Genomic DNA, 15,502 nt, shown 5'->3' with positions numbered 1-15,502 from the left:
TCTCCTCCGGTTTCATACATACTTTCCCACTGTCACACTTGATAGGTCCTATTCTTTCATGTCTTATCCTCTTGCTCTTCACATACTTGTAAAATGCCTTGGGGTTTTCCTTAATCCTTAATGCCTTCTCATGGCCCTTTCTGGCTCTCCTAATTTCCTTCTTAAGCTCCTTCCTATAAGCCTTATAATCTTCTAGATCTCTAACATTACCTAGCTCACTGAACCTTTTGTAAGCTTTTCTTTTCTTCTTGACTAGATTTATTACAGCCTTTGTACACAACGGTTCCTGTACCCTACCATAACTTCCCTGTCTCATTGGAACGTACCTATGCAGAACTCCACACAAATATCCCCTGAATATTTGCCACATTTCTTCCGTACTTTTCCCTGAGAACATCTGTTTCCAATATAAGCCTCCAATTTCCTGCCTGATAGCCTCATAATACCCCTTACTCCAATTAAACGCGTTTTTAACTTGCCTGTTCCTATCTCTCTCCAATGTTATTGTAAAGGAGATAGAATTATGATCACTATCTCCAAAATGCTCTCCTACTAAGAGATCTGACACCTGACCAGATTTATTTCCCAATACCAAATCAAGTACAGTCTCTCCTCTTGTAGGCTTATCTACATATTGTGTCAAGAAACCTTCCTGAACACACCTAACAGACTCCACCCCATCTAAACCCCTTGCTCTAGGGAGATACCAATCGATATTTGGGAAATTAAAATCTCCCTTCACGACAACCCTGTTATTATTACACCTTTCCAGAATCTGTTTCCCTCACTGCTCCTCGATATCCCTGTTACTATTGGGCGGCCTATAAAAATCACCCAGTAGTGTTATTGACCCCTTCTTGTTCCTAACCTCCACCCACAGAGACTCTGTAGACAATCCCTCCATGGCGTCCACCTTTTCTGCAGCCGTGACACTATCTCCGATCAACAGTGCCACGCCCCCACCTCTTTTGCCTCCCTCCCTGTCCTTTCTGAAACATCTAAAACCTGGCACTTGAAGTAACCGTTCCTGTCCCTGAGCCATCTAAGTCTCTGTAATGGCCGCCACATCATATCTCCAAGTACTGATCCACGCTCCAAGCTCATCCGCTTTGTTCATAACACTTGGATTTGCTCCAGGCCTCAATTCCTTTTCTCTGCCAGTACCCTATAACCCTTAATACTATTTATCAATTCAAATAATGATCCACTTCCTCATTAAATAACCCCATCAATTTAGTTTCCACACAATTCTGAGGTAGAAAATTCCAGAAAAGCACCATCCTCTGCATAAAGAATTTCCTACACACTTCTGTTTTAAATGTTACTATGCTTCTTGATTTTAGATTCTCCCATGAGTTGAAATATCTCAGCACTTACCCTGTCATGCTGATAAAGATCTTCAGGTGTTTCAATAAGACCACCCCTCCTTCTTTTAAGTGCCAAGGAGTATAGATCTAATTTCTTTAGCTGATTGTGATTGGACTGGTTGTATCACTGCCTGGTATGGAAACACCAATGCTCTTGAACAGAACATCCTACAAAAAGTAGTGGATATGACGCAGTCTGCCACTGAGCACATCTTTTGGGCCCCATATCTCAGAAAGGGTGTGTTGTCATTGGAGAGAGTCCAGAGGAGGTTCTCATGGATGATTCCAGGAATGAAGGGGTTAACATATGAGGAGCATTTGGCAGCTTTGGAGCAGACACAATGGGCTGAATGGCCAGATTCTGCTCCCATGTCTTATGGTCTGACACGGAATACTGTCGCAGGAAAGCAGCATCCAACATCAAGGACCCTTACCATCTAGGCCATGCTATCTTCTCGCTGCTGTCATTAGAAAGAAGATATCAAAGCACCAAGACCTACACTACCAGGTTCAGGAACAATTATTACCCCTTAACCAGCAGGCTGTTAAACCAGAGGGCGTAACTTCACTCAACTTAATTTGCCCCATCAATAAACTGTTTCCACAACCTATTTTCTAAATGGATTCCCACAACCTGAACTGTTCTCACTTTCAAAGACTCTTCATCTCATGTTCTCAATATTTATTGCTTATTTATTTATTTATTCCTCATTGTTCATGTTCTTGATATTTATTGTTTATTTGATTTTTCTCTATTTGCACAGTTTGTTGCCTTTTGCATGTTGGTTGTTTATCTTTTGTGTTGGGTGCAGTCTTTCATTGACTATTGTATTTAAACATAGAAACATAGAAAATAGGTGCAGGAGTAGGCCATTCGGCCCTTCGAGCCTGCACCGCCATTTATTATGATCATGGCTGATCATCCAACTCAGAACCCCGCCCCAGCCTTCCCTCCATACCCCCTGACCCCTGTAGCCACAAGGGCCATATCTAACTCTCTCTTAAACATAGCCAATGAACTGGCCTCAACAATTTCCTGTGGCAGAGAATTCCACAGATTCACCACTCTCTGTGTGAAGAAGTTTTTCCTAATCTCGGTCCTAAAAGGCTTCCCCTCTATCCTCAAACTGTGACCCCTTGTTCTGGACTTCCCCAACATTGGGAACAATCTTCCTGCATCTAGCCTGTCCAATCCCTTTAGGATCTTATACGTTTCAATCAGATCCCCCTCAATCTTCTAAATTCCAACGAGTACAAGCCCAGTTCATCCAGTCTTTCTTCATATGAAAGTCCTGCCATCCCAGGAATCAATCTGGTGAACCTTCTTTGTACTCCCTCTATGGCAAAGATGTCTTTCCTCAGATTAGGGGACCAAAACTGCACACAATACTCCAGGTGTGGTCTCACCAAGGCCTTGTACAACTGCAGTAGTACCTCCCTACTCCTGTACTCGAATCCTCTCGCTATAAATGCCAGCATACCATTCGCCTTTTTCACCGCCTGTTGTACCTGCATGCCCACTTTCAATGACTGGTGTATAATGACACCCAGGTCTCGTTGCACCTCCCCTTTTCCTAATCGGCCACCATTCAGATAATAATCTGTTTTCCTATTTTTGCCACCAAAGTGGATAACTTCACATTTATCCACATTAAATTGCATCTGCCATGAGTTTGCCCACTCACCCAACCTATCCAAGTCACCCTGCATCCCCTTAGCATCCTCCTCACTGCTAACACTGCCACCCAGCTTCGTGTCATCCGCAAACTTGGAGATGCTGCATTTAATTCCCTCATTCAAGTCATTAATATATATTGTAAACAACTGGGGTCCCAGCACTGAGCCTTGCGGTACCCCACTAGTCACCGCCTGCCATTCTGAAAAGGTCCCGTTTATTCCCACTCTTTGCTTCCTGTCTGCTAACCAATTCTCCACCCACACCAATACCTTACCCCCAATAACGTGTGCTTTAAGTTTGCACACTAATCTCCTGTGTGGGACCTTGTCAAAAGCCTTTTGAAAATCCAAATATACCACATCCACTGGTTCTCCCCTATCCACTCTACTAGTTACATCCTCAAAAAATTCTATGAGATTCGTCAGACATGATTTTCCTTTCACAAATCCATGCTGACTTTGTCCGATCATTTCACTGCTTTCCAAATGTGCTGTTATCACATCCTTGATAACTGACTCCAGCAGTTTCCCCACCACCGACGTTAGGCTAACCGGTCTATAGTTCCCCGGTTCCCCTCTCCCTCCTTTTTTAAAAAGTGGGGTTACATTAGCCACCCTCCAATCCTCAGGAACTAATCCAAAATCTAAAGAGTTTTGAAAAATTATCACTAATGCATCCACTATTTCTTGGGCTACTTCCTTAAGCACTCTAGGATGCAGACCATCTGGCCCTGGGGATTTATCTGCCTTCAATCCCTTCAATTTACCTAACACCACTTCCCTACTAACATGTATTTCACTCAGTTCCTCCATCTCACTGGACCCTCTGTCCCTTACTATTTCTGGAAGATTATTTATGTCCTCCTTAGTGAAGACAGAACCAAAGTAATTATTCAATTGGTCTGCCATGTCCTTGCTCCCCATAATCAATTCACCTGTTTCTGTCTGCAGGGGACCTACATTTGTCTTTACCAGTCTTTTCCTTTTTACATATCTATAAAAGCTTTTACCGCCAGTTTTCTCTCATAATCTTTTTCCCCTTCCTAATTAAGCCCTTTGTCCTCCTCTGCTGAACTCCGAATTTCTCCCAGTCCTCAGGTGAGCCACTTTCTCTGGCTAATTTGTATGCTACTTCTTTGGAATTGATACTATCCCTAATTTCTCTTGTCAGCCACGGGTGCACTACCTTCCTTGATTTATTCTTTTGCCAAACTGGGATGAACAATTGTTGTAGTTCATCCATGCAACCTTTAAATGTTTGCCATTGCATATCCACCGTCAATCCTTTAAGTGTCATTTGCCAGTCTATGTTAGCTAATTCACGTCTCATACCTTCAAAGTTACCCCTCTTTAAGTTCAGAACCTTTGTTTCTGAATTAACTATGTCACTCTCCATATTAATGAAGAATTCCACCATATTATGGTCACTCTTACCCAATGGGCCTCTCACGACAAGATCGCTAATTAACCCTTCCTCATTGCTCAAAACCCAGTCCAGAATAGCCTGCTCTCTAGTTGGTTCCTCGACATGTTGGTTCAAAAAACCATCCCGCATACATTCCAAGAAATCCTCTTCCTCAGCACCTTTACCAATTTGGTTCACCCAGTCTACATGTAGATTGAAGTCACCCATTATAACTGCTGTTCCTTTATTGCACACATTTCTAATTTCCTGTTTAATACCATCTCCGACCTCACTACTACTGTTAGGTGGCCTATACACAACTCCCACCAGCGTCTTCTGCCCCTTAGTGTTACGCAGCTCTACCCATATCGATTCCACATCTTCCCGGCTTATGTCCTTGGATTTATTTCTTTGGATTTACTGTGTATGCCTGCAAAAAATGAACCTCAGGGTTGTATATAGTGACAGATATGTACTTTGATAATAAATTTATTTTGAACTTTGACAACTCTCTCAACTAGGAATGCACATAATTAATCTCCTTTGAATTACCAATCTATCCTTTCTTGACTAAGAGAACAAACTGTATGGTATTCCAGGTGTGGCTTCACCAGGGTCCTATACAAATGCAAGAATACTTCCCTGTTGCTAAACTGTAAACCCCTCACAATAAAGGCCAATATGCCATCAAACTACATACCTATGACTACTTGCTGTAGCTGCCTGCTAAGGTTTTTGTGATTCATCCCTCTGTATTTCACTCAGCTGCTTTCTTTCTCCATTTAGAAAACAGTATTTGATTAGATCCTTCTTGTTGAAATACATAACATCACACATTCCCACATTAAACTCCATTTGCCAAGGTTCTCCCCACTCACGCAACCTAGCTCTATCCTGTAGTAATTCTAATATCCTCAACGCAACATGCCCTCCCACCCATTTTTTTTGTCATCAGCCAACTTGGATACCCTATGCTCCGCTCTACCTCCTCCACCAGATCATTAATGTTATAAAATATAGGTACTGAGGGCCAAGAGCCTTGTTTCAGCCTGAACAAGACCCAATCATCAAAAACTCTCAGAATGGTAGCTGGGGAATAAAAAAGAAACGAATCAGTCATGGTAATAATGAAACGAGAGTACTGCTGTTAAAAACACACCTGAAAAGATTCACCAATACAGTTCAGGGAAGGAAATTTGCGATTCTCATCCAGACAGCAGAGCACTGGTGTGGTTGATTCTTCACTGCCTCCTCAGAGGAATAATGGATGGACAATGAAGTTTGGTATTTAATGTGAATAAATGCATTAAAAAATTCAGAGATTTTTTTCCCATTAAGATAATAAGAAAGAGCCAGAATTACAGCAATTCCAAGTGGAGGTAAGTTCTACAAAAATGGTCTAGAAGAAATGTGGTTTTAAATGATCAAAGGTTGACTGAGTGATAATACTGGTCTATCAGACATTAAGATTAGGACATTCTAAGCTAATTTTGAGCATTACAGTTGTGATGTATTAGTTGTTCATTAAGTGTCATGATTTTTTGACCAAATGTCAATTAAGAGGCCATTAATTTTTTTCCAGAACTCCTGTTCAAAATGGAGCTGAAATTCAGCTTTGGTGGAAGTAAAAAAGGGACAATGATGTTTCAGCAGTCTATTACACACCCTATCTGATATTTCCTCTCCACCACTCTAAACATAAGAACATAAGAGCAGCAGTGAACCATTTGCTGCCCCTAATTCTACTCTGCCATTCAACAACATGATGGCTGACCTTTCAGCTCATCAAAACTATTTTCCTATATCATCCCATTTCTCTTGATTCCCTTAAATTCCAAAAATCTATTTATCTCTGTCTTAAATATGCATGCCTCCACATCCCTCATGGGGAATAAATTCCACAGAATCAGTACTCATATCGGTTTGAAGGAATGTTATCTCATCTCAGACCAGAATAACATAACACTTATTCTGTGCCTGTCAGTCCAGACACCCGTCATTCCTGTGCCTGTCTGGTCAAGCCCTATAGGAAATGCATGTCTGTGTTTGTGTTGTGTGTGTAAAATTAGCTGTTATTATTTTAAATTCAAAGGAACATATGTCCACTCTGCTTAATCCCTCTCCTGGGATAAACCCTTCTACACTTCCACCCCTCCCTCCATCTCAGGAATTAAGCTGAAATTGCTCTAACCCAATGGCATCCATTCATGTACACAGAGAATAGATCTGCACATAACAGAACATAGAACAGGAAATGGCCCTTCAGATCATGGTGTTGTACTGAACTAATTAAACTAGTAATTAAATGCCTAACTATACTAAACCCTTCTGCCTACATGACACCCATTTTCCTCCATTCTCTGTATATTTACATGCCTATTTAAGAGCCTCTTGAACACATCTATCATTTTGCCTACACCCCCAATTCTGACAGCGATTCTAGACACCCACCACTGTGTTAGAAACTTGCCCCATCTATCTCTGTTGAAGTTATACCATCTTTACCACCCCATCAACCTATGTAGCCACTTTCAGGGAGATATGGACTTGGACCCCAAGATTCCTCTGTATATCAACACTGAATGGTCTTGCTATTAACAGTATACTGTCCATTTACATTAGATCTCAAAGTGTAACATCTCACATATGGGCGGATTAAACTCCATCTGCCATTTCTCCACCCACATCTGCAGCTGATCTACATTCCACTCTATCTTTTGGCAATTTTCTACACTATCCACAACACCATCAATCTTTGTATCATCTGTGAACTTACTTAGCAACCCATTTATATTTTAATCCAGGTCACTTATAGAATCAAAAATAGCCGAGTTCCCAGTATGGATCCTTGAGGAATGCCAGTCTTGTCTGTCTTCTATTTGCCAAGCCAATTCTGAATCCAATTCATCATGCATCCACACGTCTTAATCTTCTGGATGAGCCTCCATTGAGGGACCTTGTCAAATGCCTTACTAAAACCATGTAGACAACATCCACAGCTCTATATTTATCAATCACCTTTCACTCCTCCTCAAAAACTCTATCAAGTTAGTAAGACGTGACTTGCCCCACACAAAGCCATGCTGACTATCCCCAAGAATTCCCTCCAGTAGCTTTTCTACCACTGAAGGGAAACTCACTGGTCTGTAGCTTCCAAGATTATCCCTATTCTCTTTCTTGAGTTAAGGAAAAACATGAGCTATGGACATCACCTGTGGCTAGATATGCTGAGTGTGGTCTCACTAGGATCCTAAATAATTGCAGTAAGTCATCTTCACTTTTGTACTCCTGCAGTTGAGGCCAAAACACTGTCCTCCCCAGTTTCAATGATGTGTATACAAGGACATCCAGATTACTCTGAATCTCTCACTCTTTAAAAAAACTAAGACTGTAAGTCTATAAGACATAAGAATAGAATTAGACCACTTGGCCCACTGTATCTTCTCCACTTCCCATCATAGCTGATTTATCATCCCTATTTTCCTGCCTTCTCCCTGCAACCCTTGATACCCCTAACAATCAAGAACCTATGAACCTCTGCTTTGTATTTAAATAATTCAATAATTTTGTCTCCACAGTCAACTGTGGCAATGAATTCTACAGATTCACCACCCTCTGGCTAAAGAAATTCTCCTCATCTTTGTTCTAAATGAATGACTTTTTATTCTGAGGCTGTCCCCTTTGGTCCTAGACTCTCCCGCTATAAGAAACATCCTCCCCACATTCACTCTATCCAGGCCTTTCCATAATCAATAGGTTTCAGTGAGATAACCCTCAATCTTCTCAACTCACAAGTACAGGCCCAGAGCCATTAACACTCCTCATACATTAAACTTTTCATTCCCAGAATCATTCTCATGAACCACTTCTGGACACTGTCCAATGTCAGCACATACTTTCTTAAATAAGGAGTCCAAAATTGTTCACAATACTCCAAGTGCACTGGGACCAATGCCTTATAATGCCACAGAATTACATCCTTGCTTTTATATTCTAGTTCTCTCAAAATGAATGCTAACATTGCATTTGTCTTCCTTACTACCAAATGGATCTTTAGGAATCCTGCACGATGACACCCAAGTCCTCTCGCACCTCTGATTTCTGAATATTCTCCCAATCTAGATAATAGTCTATGCCTTTATTCTTTTTTGCCAAAGTGCATGATCATACACTATATACCATCTACGACTTGTTTGCCCATTTTCTTAACCTGGCTAACTCCTTCTGCAGACTGCCTTCTTCCTCAACACTACCTGCCCCTGCACCTATCTCACATCATCTGCAAAATTGCCCACAAAGTCATCAATTGCATTATCCAAATCATTGTAATGATGTGAAAATAAACAGTCCTAAAACCAACCCTCACATAACCCCACTTGTCACCAGTAGCCAAGCAGAAAAAGTCCTCTTTATTCCCACTCTTTGCCTCCTGCCAGTGTGTTAATTTTCTGTCCATGCTTGTATCTTTCCTGTAATACCATGGGCTCTATCTTTAGCAGCCTCATTCTTGGCACTTTGTCAAATGCTTTCTGAAAAGCCAAATAAACAACATACACTGATTCTAATTTTTATTTTTTATAAATACTCCACCTTTTTATTTTCCTAATTTCATGTGGATAATGTTATATTTTCCCATTATATTCTGTTCACCACATCCTCATCTATGCATTTAGCCTGCTTATATCTCTTTGGAACTTATGAGCTCGTCATAACGTACACTACCACCCAGCTTAGTGTCTTTAACAAACTTGGATTTATTACACTGGGAGCTCAATGGCTGCTCACTCAATGCTGCTTTCCAGTGTTTGCTCAGTGCTGCCCTCCAATGTCACTCAGTGGAAGAACAAGCTGGATCATGACAAATCAGGGACTTGGGCTCTATATTTTTTCTCTCTTTGTGACTATCTTTTTCTGAAATCATAACAATATGTGCTGTTTGTGCTATGTGCAGTTTGCTGTGTACTGTTGGTAATGCGTTTTTCACCTTGGCCTCAGAGGAATGCTGTTTTGTTTGTCTATATTCATGTATGGTTGAATGACAATTAAACTAGAAACTTGAACTTGAACTTGAAATTATTAAAATAGATTTGGAACAGCCAGGACTATAGTATTGATCCCACTACCCACAGCCAAAAACTCAAAATGCACTTAATTTAGCGGTTTGCTATGTTAAATCCTACATTCACATAATCTTGTGTACATTTGCCTTGGTCAGCTTATTGTCTGGAACTGCTAACTCATTGCCAGGTTAGATTCTATAGGCTATTGAGAAATCCATAATGGGCCATTTACTTAATGCATTTTTGAGGGGATGAGTCCTATTTGTCTAAATCTGGAAACATTGGTGCAGGCTGGCAGAACTGAGATTAAAACTTAAGCAGCAAAGATTGCTGACTTTACCAGCTTTTTCCATTAAAAACTTGTCTGGTTCACTAATGCCCTTCAAGGACATCCTTATTCAGCCTTGACTAAACTGTGAACCCTGAGGTGCCAATGAGATTGACTTTTGTCAGGACAATTAATAATGGTAATGAATGCTGCCATTACCAGCTATGTTTGCATCTCATGAGCCAATTAATTTAAAGGAATTATTTGACTTGGGTGACCAGAATTGGCTGCCCTAGGGCTTGAGAATCATGCCCCCAGTCACCTGTCCCAGTTCTATGATCAAGCCATAAGTATTTCCAATATCCTTCAGTACATCTTTTAAAGAAGGAACCTGCATTTACATAGCATCTTTGGTATCTCACAGTGCATAGTCCATGGGCACTACTGTTCTGTGGAACACACTGCATGAATAAAGTGAGCGGGATTGCATAAAGAAAAACAATGGAATGGACAACTAATTTAGCTGGTCCTGTGGATTTGCTGGAAAGAAGCACAACAGTAAAACAAGTCAATCTCCAAATCGTGAGTTGGAACATCTGGATACATAGGAATTAGCTTAACATCTTATATAAGGACTTACTGATTGCCTATATTTTGGTTATCAGCCTCAATTAAACACTATAGAACTGCGGTTTGAACCTATCATCTTCTGAGTCAGAAACCAGCATTCGAAAATGAGAGGAAAACAATTCATTCATTTATTGAACATCATTCCTCTGGGATATATTCATCCCAAAGAGGAAGAAGTATTCTAAAGGAAAGAAGACACAACCATGGCTAACAAGAAAAGTCAAAGCCAAAATAAAAGCCAAAGAGAGGGCATATAACAGAGCAAAATTTAGTGGAAAGTTTGAGGTTTGGGAAGCTTTTAAAAAACAACAGATGGCAACTAACAAAGTCATTAAGATAAAGATGGAATACTTTATGTATCTGAAGAAACTTTAGGTATTATCTTTAATATTATTGGTTAGTTTACTTTCATATTCCATCTTTATCTTCATAATGATTTTTTTTAGTTGCTTTCTGTTGGTTTTTAAAAGCTTCCCAATCCTATAAATTCCCATTAATTTTTGCTCTGTTATATGCCTTCTCTTTGGTTTTTATGTTGGTTTTGACTTCTCTTGTTAGCCATGGTTGTGTCTTCTTTCCTTTTGAATACTTCTTCCTCTTTGGAATGTATATATCCTGCAGCTTCCAAATTGCTTCCAGAAATTCCAGCCATTGCTGATCTGCTGTCATCCCTGCAAGTGTTCTTTTCTAATCAATTCTGCCCAGCTCCTCTCTCATGCCTCTGTAATGCCCTTAACTCCACTGTAATATTGATATGTCTGACTTTAGCTTCTCCTTCTCAAATTTCAGGGTGAATTCGATCATATTATGAGCACTTACTGCTAAGGGTTCTTTTACCTTAAGCTCTCTAATCAATTCCAGTTCATTGCACAACACCCAATCGAGAATAGCTGATCCACTGGTGGGCTAAACCATGAGCTGCTCTAAAAAGCCATCTCATAGGCACTCTAGAAATTACGTCTCCTGAAATCCAGCACCAACCTGATTTTTCCCAATCTGCCTACATATTGAAGCCCTCCCATGACTATTGCCCTTTTGGCACGCATTTTCTATCTCCCGTTGTAATTTGTAGGCCACATCCTTACTACTGCTTGGGGGTTTGTATGTATACATCTCCCATCAGAGTCTTTTTCCCCTCGCAGTTCCTTAGCTCTATCCACAATGATTCAACACCTTCCAACCCTATGTCACCTCTTTCCAATGATTTGATTTCATTTTTTTACCAACAGGGCAATGTCGCTTCCTCTGCCTTCCTGACTATCCTTTCAATACAATGTGTATCCTTGGACATTAAGCTCCCAGCTATAATCTTTCAGCCATGATTCAGTGATGCCTACAACATCATACCTGCCAATCTGCAACTCTGCTACAAGCTCATCTAACTTATTCTGTATGCTGTGTGTATTCAGATAGGACACCTCCAGTCCTGTATTCACACTTCTCAATTTTGTCCACCTTTTACATTGCACCTTATCTTGTTGACTACAGTTTTCCCTTATCAACAGCCTCTCCTCACTACACATTACCTCTGTTTTTACTCCAGTAACCCCTTCTTCAGCACTATTATCTACTTTCCTACAATACTTCTTGCATTTAAATATACGCAGCTCAGGACAATAGTCGCACCATGCTCAACCTTTTGCTTCCCAACTTTATCTGAGGTCTTACCAACAACCTCTCCAATTGTTCTGGCACTCTGGTTCGCATCCTCCTGTAACTTTAGTTTAAACTCTACTGTTCAGCATTAACAAACCTTCTCCAGTTAAAGCTGCAAACACCCCTTCTGTACAGGTCCCATGTTCCCTGGAGGAAAGCCCAATGATCCCAATATCTTATGCCCTCCCTCCTACACCAACTCCTTAGCCACATGGTACCTACACCCTCCCACCTAAGAATGCTGAGGACTCGATCTGAGATATCCTGGACCCTGAAACCCAGGAGGCGTCATACCATCCAGGAATCTCGTTCTTGCCCATAGAACCTCCTGTCCATTCCCCTAACGAACGAATCCCCTATCATCACAGTGCACCCTTTCTCACCCCTTCCCTTCTGAATCACAGAGGCAGACTCAATGCCAGAGACCCGACTACTGTGACTTTCCTCTGTTAGGTCATTTCCCCCCTCCCCGACAGCATCCAAGGTGATATACCTGATGGTGAGGGGGATGGCCATAGGGGTACTCTACATTGGCTTCTTAACCTCTTTCCCTTTCCTGACTGTCACCCAGTTTCCTGTGTCCCATACCTTGAGAGTAACTACCTCTCTATATGTCCTATCAGCCTCCCGAATGATCTGGACTTCATCCAGTTCCAGCACCAACTCCTTAACGCAGTTTGTTAGAAACTGCATCTGGAAGCACTTCTCGCAGTTCAAGAGCACTGGAGGTCTCCCTGGCTTCCCACATCCTACAAGCAGAGCATTTCACTATCCTGCCATTATGGTCCTTAATAGGTAATCTTTTCACCTGACAGGGGTATCTTTTCTTTGCTGTATTTAATTCTTATTCTAGGATAATACTGATCCAGTTAACTTCGGTCTGTTTTTCCCCACAGCCCACTGAATATTCATTTTCTTCCTTTACATTGACCCTTGTGGGTGCTCTTTTCATAACCGCTTTCTGCAGTTACAATAACCTTATACATTATTTCACTCATAAAAATAATAGCCTCTTTAGTACCCAAAAAATAATCCAATTATTTCAGCAATATTACTTTATTGGATGGACCATAAGTTATTTGAGCTCTGAGTATTCTTAATTTTATAAACTTGCAGTACAAATTGTTGATTGTTATGACTCTAATCACATATAGTCTATATGTTTCTCAACCTTTCTAACACACCAATAATCACTCCACAACAATTTTTATACCCCTGGTCAGCAGTTCAGTATAATACACTGGAAAAGTCCTGATAAAACAATAAATCAAATAAGTAAATTTTGCACAGTTTATTAGTTCTTCTGAATCCTGAGGCAGAATCAAGACATGAAAGTGTCCTGCTCACTCCCTTTCAATTACTGTTTCTCCAAGCATGCACTTGCATATCAAGTAAAAAGGAGAAATGTTGCAGCAAATGTGAAGTGAAATGAGTAATAAATAAACCTGTGTAGGTTGAAACAACAAATCAGGATTTCAGATATAGGTCCTTAGTCTTTGCATTTGCGTAATTCCGGCATTTTCTGTTTGTATCCATTCCATTATTCAATCTCAGTGGGAAGAAATGACTCCAGCAAAGCTCATACTCCTAATTTAAGAAATTATGCAAATTACTGAAGCCCTACATTTTGGAATTTATTTGTACTCTACCTTTTTAAACAAGACCATTCCACATTTTGTTATATATTGTAGCACTGTCAATAGTTTGCACAACATATTCTTGAGGGTCTGTAGGAAAAGGGCACAATGGAATCTGTTGGATGGCTCCCAGGGAAGACTGTTCTCATAATTTATCAGAATTCCCCATCAGCAGGACATTGAAATAAGCACCAAGACCTTTTTTGGCTGGTGATGAAAAGGGCCTTGCATGCCAGATCCTTCATGCCATGCCATGCCCTCCCCTTGTGGCATCTGCAGTGGAGATGACACCTTCATCCATCTGCTTCTGGACTGAGTGCTTGCCAAGATGTCTGCAAAGGAGAGCAGGAGCTTTTCTCTGAGCTTCTCCCTGAGCAGCTGCAAGACTCAAGTCATCTGCAGAGATACACTTGCTGCTTGTAATAAGCCTTTTGTAATAGTCCCCCAAGCATAATACTAATGGCATGTTAGAAATAGAAATAGAAATGCCATGTTGAACTACTATTTAAATACTGTATATAAAGTGAGCATAATACAGAAAATACTGTCAATGTTGACAAAGGAATAACTCATTGTATAGTTATTATTCTGTGAATAAAATACATATGGGGGAATGCATATACAATAGTAATCTTAGTTACAAAGCAACAAATTGCTTGTGTGTTTCAGAAACAATTTGGTACAAGAACAGCTTTACATCTCCATGGAGATACTTACCATTTGTCTCTTTCACACCAAGGAACAGAACAATTGAACAAAAAATGTAAATGCCTCCGACAACACCAGCAGCAATCACGTATGAATCTTTCTATAAAAGAGCAGAGACAATAGCGAAAACTGTTCAACTAAGGGTGCACAGATAAGGAGGTCTTATTTAAGCATTCCGAAAGAAATGGAGAGTGTTTCACGTGGATAATCCTTAGGGGAGCAGCAGATCAGACACCCATCTCTCACAATTGTTATCATGTAAAATTGCCTTCACAAACCTGTCTTTCTCAACATTGAATATATTCATTCTCTACTTCCAGAGTTCTCTTGAGTTAAGGATACCAATACCAAAGGATCATAACTCCCTGACAAAAGAAATTCTTATCTCTACATTAAACGATGAATCACTTGTTCTGAAACCATGCTCCCTAATTCTAGATTTTCCCACAAAGGGAGACATCTTCTCACCATCAATGTGTCTTTTAAAAATAGACATGAGTGACACAACAAAAGAAGTTAAGGAACTGAAACACCTATTCAACAATTATTTATACACAACAGGCCATTTAGCCCACCTTGTGCACATTGGCCATCATGTACTCACCTATACTAATTGCAGTTACCAGCATTTGGCCCATAGCCTTCTGTGTCTTGGCAACTCATGCTCGTCCAGATACTTTTTTAATCTTGCGAGAGTGCTTGCTTCCACTGTCTTCTCAAGTAATGCCTCCCAGATGGCGATAACCCTCTGGATGAAAAAGAAATCCTCAGATCTCCAATCCTCACCGTAAACCTGTGTCCTCTGGATTTAGATGTCTCCGTTATGGTGAAAAGTTTTTCACCATCCACCACATCTACGCCTCTTAAAATTTTATACATCTCTGTCAAGATACTCCTCAGTCTCCTCTACACTAAGAGAAACAAACCCAGCTTATTCATTCTCTCCTCATGACTGAAACACTTCGTCCCAGTCAATGTCCTGATAAATCTCTTTTGCACATCTTCAGTGCAGTCACATGCTGTGATCAGCAGAAATGCAATCAATACTCTATCTGGGGCTTAACCAAGGTTTTATGAAGTTGCATCATGTTGCC

The 15,502-nt window shown here is 40.5% G+C and overlaps 1 protein-coding gene across 1 annotated transcript in view; it reads right to left on the bottom strand.

Annotated features, from left to right (window-relative positions):
- The window catches only part of LOC134339997 (sodium-dependent lysophosphatidylcholine symporter 1-like), a 117,370-nt gene that overhangs the window by 24,175 nt on the left and 77,693 nt on the right, over window positions 1–15,502 (bottom strand). Inside the window, exon 7 of the mRNA XM_063036845.1 lies at window positions 14,418–14,508. Coding sequence (XP_062892915.1) covers window positions 14,418–14,508 — 91 coding nt within the window. The remainder of the gene's footprint in view (window positions 1–14,417; window positions 14,509–15,502) is intronic.

The sequence above is a fragment of the Mobula hypostoma genome, chromosome 2 (assembly GCF_963921235.1).
Source record: "Mobula hypostoma chromosome 2, sMobHyp1.1, whole genome shotgun sequence".
Taxonomy (NCBI): Eukaryota; Metazoa; Chordata; class Chondrichthyes; order Myliobatiformes; family Myliobatidae; genus Mobula; species Mobula hypostoma.
Note: the sequence above shows the minus strand (reverse complement) of the source record. Positions and strands in the feature narration are given on the sequence as shown.